The 9994-nt window shown below is 42.1% G+C and overlaps 1 protein-coding gene across 1 annotated transcript; it reads left to right on the top strand.

The window, feature by feature from the left end:
• Positions 1-1778: 1778 nt before the first annotated feature.
• Positions 1779-9449, top strand: PANX3 (pannexin 3). The gene is made up of 5 exons (XM_040326140.1): positions 1779-2668; positions 4847-4989; positions 6230-6444; positions 6716-7392; positions 8739-9449. The coding sequence occupies exons 1-5, from the start codon at positions 2491-2493 to the stop codon at positions 8765-8767; spliced, it is 1242 nt and encodes a 413-aa protein (XP_040182074.1). The 5' UTR covers positions 1779-2490; the 3' UTR covers positions 8768-9449.
• The last annotated feature ends 545 nt before the right edge of the window (positions 9450-9994 follow it).

Genomic DNA, 9994 nt, shown 5'->3' with positions numbered 1-9994 from the left:
GACGTCACTGGTAGTGTCGCAGCGAACATGACGGAGGAGACGTGCCGTCGATGCGAAATTGGGCGTCCGCCCAACTCCCGCCATGCCCGAGGGCAATGGGGAGATCGAGAGAGGGCGGGCCCCAAGAACGCATCACAGCTCCCGGGACTGAAAGGACCGGCCTATGTAGATCCGCCCAGACAAAGGCTGTCCCAATATAGGGCAGCAACATATCAAAAGAACACATCGTGGGTAACGATGTGAGGGGTACTGTATAACTAAACCCCTGAAACCTAAGCTGGTAAAATAAAATAAAAGTTGGAGCATAATAATGTAACTATAAAGTTTAAAATCAACAGACAACTGGGTAGCCTAGGGGAGGGAGAGTACCAACGTTAGTGTTGTTTAATTATAAGGGTGCATGTATCCATCCCCGGAAAATATGTAAATAGAGAACACTAAACGGGTGGGACTTTAAATGAAGCGTAAGGCATAGAGCCGAGCGCTTCCATCCCCGATACTTAGAGCAAGGAAGAACAAGGGTGGGACTTTAAATGAGGCATGCACCCCAGGAGGACAACGGTAACGATAGACATTGGCAGGTGATTGACCCAGTAGTACCAAACAAATAATATGAAAGCATTGCGTGATAACAATGGGCAGTCAGTTATTTAGTAGCATGATAATTATACAATAAATACAGTAATCACATGATAAAACTGTTACAATAATCAAAGGAATATTGTATAACTTACAACAGTTCATGGTATTGGTAATCAACATAATTGAAACAGGTACATACTGGGAATGATATCAAGAAAGGGGGGGCCAATTCATTGGAGCGTGTCTCCATGGTATATAGATATAATATTAGTACGTTGGTACAATCCACTAGTATAGAGAAGAGATAATTGATATTAGAGTGTCAAATGATGACAAAAGGGGAGCCTCTAATAGCTCACAGTAATATAAAGTAAGTGCATAATGTAGCCATTATACAATCTCCAATTCGTTGGGGTATCTACAAATTACATTATAGTCGATGTATAGAAGGGAGGGTTAAAAGTATAATAGCAGCTGGTAAAAGGGGGCATCTGGTGGCTCCTCCATAGTACTCGTAGCCATGGTATAATACATTCAATATATAAAAGTTGGTAGATGGTAAACTGTCAACGAACAAAGAAGGGGGGCGTCTATTGGCTCAACGCGTTTCGTGGCTACTGCCACTCTTCAGGAGCAGGGTATGAGGTAGGTGTCTGTAGATATTAAACATAAAATAATTTAGAATAAGGGTATGCATAGTAAACCCAGTCTAGGGGGCAGGGGAGAAGGAATAGAGTAATAACTATTCCCCAACTTACTTACAGGTATGTCAAGACCATGGGAACAAGCCAGGGGGGCAGAAAGGTGGCCGGATAGGTAACAGCCCAGTAGTGGTTAGGGACACTGACTGGCAGCACTGGTCCAGTGACATTGTACTGCTGTGGCAGTGACCACAGAAAACAGCTGGTGGCACTGACAATCAAGAATATGAGCGCAGCCGGCCTTGTACATGACCACTGCGATAGCAGTCACCATGAAATAATAAAAAAAAACTACAGTGAAATAATTATTTTTTGTTCTTTTACATACTGTCACCAGAGCAGGTCAGTGTCACCCTAGTGCCCATTTTTTGTGCATTTTGCATGCGGCAGCCAATTCATTTGAATGAGCTGCCCTACATGCAGTAAAACGCGGCAAAGTAGCTCATGTATTTTTGTGTTGCCAGACTTTGTTTTAACCATGCATCTAAAGCAGATCTTATTGCACAATAAATAGGTTTCTATTTATTTTTTTATTAAATGAGTTTTTCACACGATTACAAAACGCTAAGCGTGAATGCGGCTATGGGGTGACAGAGGGCGGCATATGAAGCAGTCCGTCTGATATTATAAAGACTCATGGGACTTTATAATATCCAATAATATTCTCTCATCCTTTATTTCACTAAGAAAAAACTTCACACTAATCTTGTTCCTGGCCAGAGTCCCCGATTGGAGAAAGGATGATTTTTAACACATTTTACGACACAAGGCTGGCCCTTTGTTGGGAGGAATAATGAATAAAGAATGTAAAACCTCAGATGTCTTTATATAGAACCAGCTGGGAAAATCGTTCTTCGGTAATTGTAACTTCTACTATAAAATTCTACTTGTACAAGGAAGCCCACCACAAATATTCTGTCTTTTCGGGCTCGCAAAGTGCAGCGTTACAACTTGGTGGTCAGCAAATTACAGCCTGTCAATAGGCGGGGACATTGGTGTCTATTTTCGCCTGCCTTGTGTGCGATCCTGCTCTTTCATAGCGAAAAAGCGTTTTATTTTTGGCAGAAAATGACAGGAGTATTTAAACGTTATGAGAAGGAGCCGGGCGCTGACATTCTGGTGGGTCGTGTGAGCTAGAAGGGGAACGGAGATTCAGTTGAATTTTTTTATACATTGGATTCTTTGGGAATTAATATCAGCGGACAACATGTCGATCGCGCACAGAGCAGCGGAGTATATGCTATCGGATGCGTTACTGCCCGACCAACCACCCAACAAGAAAGCCCTGCGATTGGAGTTGCCTCTGGACCGTATTATAAAGTTGGTGACGGTCGGTCTGCCGCTGTTGCTCGTTTCTTTAACATTTGCCCGGGAAATGTCTTCAGGTAAGTGACCTATGTATAACCAAATTTGTTTTTGACAAAAAGCTAGCAAGTCGTATTCAAATAATCAGCACAACCTTCCTTATATCCTTACCCACTGTATTAATACAAAATTAATCACTTTAAAGCAGTATTAAACCAACAATGTAATATAGTGCAGCTTACCAATCATAGGCATGTGCACAATGTGTGCCGGGTGTGCCTGGGCACGCCCTGATCACACTGTGCTGCCCAGATTCACCCTGCTGCTTGGCTGGGGAATCTTTGTCCTCCGTCTCTTTCTCTTTCTCAAAAGTGAGACATCCGGGGTCTGTTTAGACCCCTGATATTTCACCAACCCCCTCCCAATGAGGCTCCTAAAAAAAAAATGTAAAAAAAAAAAAAAATAATAATAATAAATTATTGTAAAAAAATAATAAAATTGTAAAAAGTTATAATAAAAAAATGAAATAAAAATAAAACTACTGACACCGTCCATTACTCTACTGCCCTATGTATCTCTGTGTGTGTGTATATATATATATATATATATATATATATATATATATATATATATATATATATATGTTTTGGCTTTGAGGTGCACACCCTAATGCAATAGGCTATGCCACACCTATGTTACCAATCATTAGATGGGATGGCTGCTTCAGTTCTCTATTGACTATTGATCTTGCCAGCAACACATCTCGAGTACTAGTGAGACACAACTCTGGAGGAATGAGCACAGCAGCATTGTCAGTCTGGGGGGAGGATAGTGTTAAATGTATTAGCAGGTTTAGATACTCTAACAAATTCAATTCAAACTCCAGCTCACACCTTATAATCAATTACAACCTAACAGTAAGTTTTCTTGAATAAAAATCGAATTATTGTAATCACCCCTGCCAGTGCTTAATGGTTTGTCTCAGCCATGTAAACTGATACACTCTGCTGGAGTGCTTGACCTTGTGAAAAGCAACAGACTTGCTGGCTGGATCAACAAAGGAAAATAGAAAAAAGAAAGTCTTAAAAAGGAAACGAATGCAGCCATCACATCTAAGATTTAGTAAGCTGCAATATAATAAAAGTTTGCTTTTGGGTTTAATACTGCTTTAACCACTTAAGGACTGCCACCTGCATATTTATGTCAACAGAATGGCACGGCTGGGCACAAGCACATACCTGTACGTCCTCTTTAAGTGCCCAGCCGTGGGTCGCGGGCGCGTGCCCGCGACCCGGTACGAAGCTCCGTGACCGCGCCCCCGATCGCCGCTGGAGTCCCTCAATCGGTCCCCGGAGCTGAAGAACGAGGAGAGCTGTGTGTAAACACAGCTTCCCCATTCTTCACTGTGGCACTGTCATTGATCGTGTGTTCCCTAATATAGGGAAACACGATCAATGATGTGACACGTCCAGCCCCGCCCCCTTACAGTTAGAAACACATATGAGGTCACACTTAACCCCTTCAGCGCCCCCTAGTGGTTAACTCCCAAAATTGTAATTTTCACAGTAAACAATGAATTTTATAGCATTTTTTGCTGTGAAAATGACAATTGTCCCAAAAATGTGTCAAAATTGTCCGAAAAAAATCGCTGATCGCCGCCATTAGTAGTAAAAAAAAAATTATTAATAAAAATGCAATAAAACTATCCCTTATTTATAAACACTATAAATTTTGCGCAAACCAATCGTTATATGCTTATTGGGATATTTTTTTTACCAAAAATAGGTAGAATAAGTATCGGCCTAAACTGAGGAAAAAAATTTTTTTTTTATATATTTTTGGGGGATATTTATTATAGCAAAAAGTAAAAAATATTGAATTTTTTTCAAAATTGTCGCTCTATTTTTGTTTATAGCGCAAAAAATAAAAACCGCAGAGGTGATCAAATACCACCAAAAGAAAGCTCTATTTGTGGGGAAAAAAGAACGCCAATTTTGTTTGTCAGTTAAAGCGACGCAGTGCCGAATCGCAAAAACTGTCCGGGTCCTTTACCTGCATTTTGGTCCGGGTCTTAAGTGGTTAAGTAAAACGGCCTTTATAGCACATTAATGTGCCTAATGTTAAAATTGTGGATGTGTTGCACAGATATTCCAGTTGTACACACCAGCGAGCGTGCACTATGTGCCCCTTAACATACAGTATGCCCCCCACTGGTGTGAATGAGCCCTCATCATCCTGAAATCATTCTCCTCTTCCAGGTTCACAAGTAATCTGCTTCCCTCCAAATAACTTCTCATTGAAGCAAACGCAGTTTGTAGATAAGCACTGTTGGCAGTCCCTGACGCACCACGACTTCACCGCCGGCGGGCAGCACATTGTCTCCTCCCTGTGGATCCACAAGGTAAGAACAATTTTGAGAATGGCGTGCTGACTTTTGTACCGACAATGCATTCTATACTCATCAGCCATACATAGGACATTCATTTCCATGTGTCCTCACATCTAGAAGTCTTTGTAACAAGGAAAGCTGCCCTTCATATCTGCCAGGAGGTCAGCCGGCCATCTGTTGTGCTCATTATAAAGAGCTCCCACCATCCCTGCACCGAGTTCCCGAGTCTTTACACCTGCTGTGCCCATTTTCAGGGGTTCCCACCATCCCTGTTGTGTGCTCCCAGGTCCGCACACCTGCATGGTGAAGGTAACAGTAGGAAATAAGACACAAAAGTTAGTCAAGATGGAGAGGAGAAGAGTCTGGCTATATGACCGGGACATCTCATTGTTGGAGTATCCAAGACATATTAGAATCTGGGAGCTGACTCGCCCCCCCTGCAAAGTAAAGGCATAATGTGCTAGTATGCATCACATACTAGCATATTATGTGACACTTACCTGCAAACAAAGCCCGCGTTGCCCCCACTGGAGGCCGCATCCATCTTCGCCCGTTTTCCTTCCAGAGCCGCGTGGAGTTATGGCTTACGCTTCTGAAGAAACGGCACGGGCACCTGTTCCTTCAGAGCGCATGTGCCAATGACATCATCGGTGTGGTATACAGTAAATATCTCCTAAACAGTGCAAGGCTTCACTTCCTAATTCCCTTACCGAAGATGCCGGTGCCGCCTCCTGGGAACCAAGGGACAGATCGGCTTTGGATGAGGACATCGCGGGCACCCTGGACAGGTAAGTGTCCTAATATTAAAAATCAGCAGCTGCAGTAGTTGTAGCTGCTGACTTTAAATTTTTTCGGTGGAACACCGCTTTAACCACTTGAAGAACACCCACCCGCATTGTACCATGGATGGGCTGCCCGTACAGGCAAAGTGTCATACCCGTACATTGCTGCCTGCGTCCTGGATTAGATCACACGTTTTTTTTTTTCGCTTATACAATAAAAAACCCAGTGGTGATTAAATACCACCAGAAGAAAGCTCTATTTGTGTGGAAAAAAAAAATATATATATATAAATGTTATTTGGGGACAGTGTTAATTGACCACACAATTACCAGTTAAAGTGGCGCATTGCCAAATATTAAAAATGGCCTGGTCATGGAAAGGGATAAAAGTTTACAGTGCTGAAGTAGTTAAGAAAGAAACAAGGAGGTTGTCATTGCCAAGATGTTCACCCTGTCCTGTCACTTCACAGGTTTTCCCATTCACACTGACAGTTGTGGCTATCGCCATGTACATTCCGGTCGTACTTTGGAAGTATATCTCCAGGTCTGCGCTGTACACTGATCTCCTCTTCATTATCGACGAACTGGACAAATCCTACAATCGATCCATCAAGCTGGTCCAACACTTGGTGAAGACCCACAGGAGCTGTCCTGATCCCCAGCTGTTCTGGGAGGAGCTGAAAAGGTGCTGTGAGCGTAGTAGGGTTGGGTTGAAATTTGGGAGTTGGTGTTAGGTCTAGAATGTAGATTAGGGTTTCCATCCCTTAGTATTATGTCCCATGGTTAATCATCAATACCAAACACATACTGTATCAGCAATAAAAATATACTGAGATACAATGCACTCATGTTTAGTAAGATTGCCCTAACTTTGTAAGAGGAACTCATAAATGAAAACCTTGGTGGCCATCATCCAATACTATAGATCAATCACACTTCTTTTTCTTAATTTTTAGTGCCCGCCATGTGCGCTACTTTGAATATCCCCTGTTGGAACGTTACCTGAGCAGCAAACAGCGTTCCCACTTCATCGCATTCACCTATCTCTTCCGGAACATTCTCTTGCTTCTTTTCATTGTCATTACCTGTTTCTACCTGGGCTTCTTCCACCTCAGCGTCTTCTATCAAGAAGAGTTCAACTGCCATATCAAACCGGACTTTCTTGCATCTGACACTTCCTCCTCCATCTTTGTCAGATGTAAACTGATATCACTGACCATCTTCCAGCTAATCAGCGTGGTCAATGCCGCTGTCTACATCCTCTTGGTTCCGGTGATATTGTACAATTTGACTAAGCTCTTCCACTGGGACAAACAATTCCTGAATGTCTATGAAATGCTCCCAGCTTTCGATCTCTTGAGCAAGAAGATGTTGGGTTGCCCTGTTAATGACCTAAATATTATTATTCAGTTCCTTCGGGCCAATATATGCGAGCTTAAATCATTCAGTCGCCTCAGTGTTCTCTGCTCACTCAAGGACATGTCCAGGAACCGGGAGAACATTGACACAGTGGTGGACTTCATGACGTTGCTGGTGGGAATGGAAGAGGACAGTGAAACCTTCCTTACCTCAGGGTATGATGGGATCATAACAAGCAACGAACTTCAGCCACCATCAAAAGTGGAAAACATCGGTAAGATTAGGCTTTCCTAAATCTGGCCTGTGTGGAGTCCTTGCAGGTTTTATAGTCACTCCACCCGAAATTAATAATGGATTATACTGACTAACAAACCTAAGCCTACCATAAAAAGCCTAATCCTATTATTAACCCTTGCACAACTCTCACTCTCTACAAAACCTGATCCCAACCTAACCCTAATCATAAAAAAACCTAACCTGCTCCAACCATAAAATACAATTTTTTTTTTTTTTTTAACAAACCCAAAATCCAGCTGGACCTCCTTTTAAATTCCTCCCTGATTGATAATCTCTTCTGGGAGGACTTTCTTTGTATTTCAGATTAGATCCAGATATGTCACCCCAGGAGGCTCCTTTGGTTCTCCCCCGAATAATTGCTGACTTTAACGTGCTCCTTACTTTAATTTATTTATTGAATGTATCTGCCTACTTGCTGTACCCCTTGTACCATGTCATTGGTTGGTATGTATGAGATGTCTATGATTTATTATTTATTTGTTGCACATCTATAAATAAATAAAAAACTAACTCGAAAACCTAACCTAACCCTACCCTAAACACCCTGCAAAACCTAACCCTAGCCTAACTCAACCTTAACCAAACATAACCCTAACTTTTAAACTTACCCTAACCCTCCAACCCCCAAAAATCCTAGGGATTTTTTTTTAGAGGTTTAGGATAAAGGTTAGGATGGAGTAGACAACCAGATAAAAAAAAAGATTTAAAGGGAACGTATGTCAGAAAAGTCATCTCTGGGGATCTCTCCTGAATTTTTCTGGATGTGCTTAGAGCTCTTCCTCACAAAATGGAGATAGAAAGTAATGTAATAGAGCAAATCAAAAACGCATTCTATGCATTAAGGTGCTGTAGGACCCACCACCCCTCCCCCATACTTACCTAAGCATTATCTCGAACCAACAATATATAGCCGCGGCTCTCGTTCCTCACTGGGCAAATTGATAGCAGTGAAAATCATTGGCTCCTACTGCTGTCAATCAAATTCTGTGACTAAAGCAGGGGGCAGGGCCAAGTCACACTGCCTGTGTCTATAGATGCAGACGGGGCAGCTCAGGAGAGAGCCCACATGAATGCCCCCATAGAAAGTGGCGTTCAATTTTGGGCACCAGCCCAAGAGGAGTAGCCAGGAACACCGGCAGGGCACCCCAGAGAAAGAAGATGATCGGGGCTGCTCTGTGCAAAACCATTGCACAGAGCAGGTAAGTAGGACATGTTTATTATTTTAATAATTTACAAATCACTTGAAGTCTAATCCACTTGTTCGGTTTTGTCTCACTTTTTATATAACAAGAGAAGTAATTTTATTTTTTATATCTTTTACAGAAATGTCAAGTATAGTGAGCAGAAACTAATCTATGGAAGAAAGATCAGCGTCTTTATGTTCTATATGTTTTTTAAAGTGTTTTTTTTTTTTTTTGTAGAACAATGTGTGTTTATTTAAAGTAGAATTATAGATAAAGCATATCAATGTCATGCAGCAACACAAGATAATGTGGATCAGTGTCTTTGTTCCTTTAAAATGTACTGTAAAGTCGCACAATCTACCTTTTTCTTTTATTTCCTTTGGAGTGGTGAAAACAGATCTGCATCCTCCCTGAATACCTTGTTGCCAAAGGTTTCATGAACCACAGCCGGAGGAGGCAGCCATGTAATGTTGGGTTGTGTGATATACTGTAGCAAATATGCACATTAATTACCTATTCTTCAACTCTGCCGACATTCCCTGGAGCCCTTCTGCATAGAAATAGCGCTATGAATGTTGGAAGATATAGTTTGTAGACCTGTCTCTGGGGGCAGAAGCTTTGCAAAAAAGTATGAAGGTGATCAAGCTTTAGGGCATCTTATTTGTTTTATAAGTGCAGAATTATAAGCTGTTGCATATGTAATGTGCAATAGAGACAGATACCTCACTTGTACTTTAAAGTGATTCTAAAAGACAACACATGACCTACAATGACACACAAAGAATGGACTTGTCTTTTTTCAACCTCACCTACTATGTTATATTTAAAAAATAAAAATGTTACAGACCTACCTGCTCTCTCTGCAGTGTTTTTTCACAAAGGATCCTTCTCTTCTTGGGTCCCCCACCAGTGCTCCTGTCCCCTCCCTCCTGCCAAGTGCCCCCTTAGCAAGGCGCTCGCTCTCCCTTGACGGCAGCAGAGATCACCAGCTCTGTGTATCCACTGATGCTCTCTCCTCCCTGGCTGTAAATGACTGCAGCAGGAGCAAATGTCTCCCGCTGCTGCCTTTCTATCCAATGAGGAGAGAGAGCCAAGAGAGTCACTGTTGTTATGCACCTTGCTGGATCAAGATTGAGCTCAAGTAAGTATAAGGGGGGCTGGGTGGGAAAGTTGCATGCCAAAGGTTTTTTTACCTTAATGCATTAGGGCAGGGATATGCAATTCGCAGACCTCCAGCTGTTGCAAAAGTCCCATAATGCCTCTGCTTCTGGGTGTCATGCTTGTGGTTGTCAGTCTTGCTATGCTTCATGGGGGCTTGTAGTTCTGTAACAGCTGGAGGTCCGCTAATTGCATATCCCTGCATTAGGGTAAAAAAATAAAACCTTCTGGCTTTAG

Source organism: Rana temporaria, chromosome 10 (genome assembly GCF_905171775.1).
Source record: "Rana temporaria chromosome 10, aRanTem1.1, whole genome shotgun sequence".
Classification (NCBI taxonomy): domain Eukaryota; kingdom Metazoa; phylum Chordata; class Amphibia; order Anura; family Ranidae; genus Rana; species Rana temporaria.
This window is presented reverse-complemented; position numbering and strand designations above follow the sequence as displayed.

Excerpts from the sequence above, each read along its gene's own strand:
- PANX3 (XM_040326140.1), top strand. The coding sequence starts at position 2,491 with ATGTCGATCGCGCACAGAGCAGCGGAGTATATGCTATCGGATGCGTTA. Across the intron at positions 4,990-6,229 it reads CCTCCCTGTGGATCCACAAG|GTTTTCCCATTCACACTGAC; the intron begins GTAAGAACAATT and ends GTCACTTCACAG. Across the intron at positions 7,393-8,738 it reads ATCAAAAGTGGAAAACATCG|AAATGTCAAGTATAGTGAGC; the intron begins GTAAGATTAGGC and ends TATCTTTTACAG.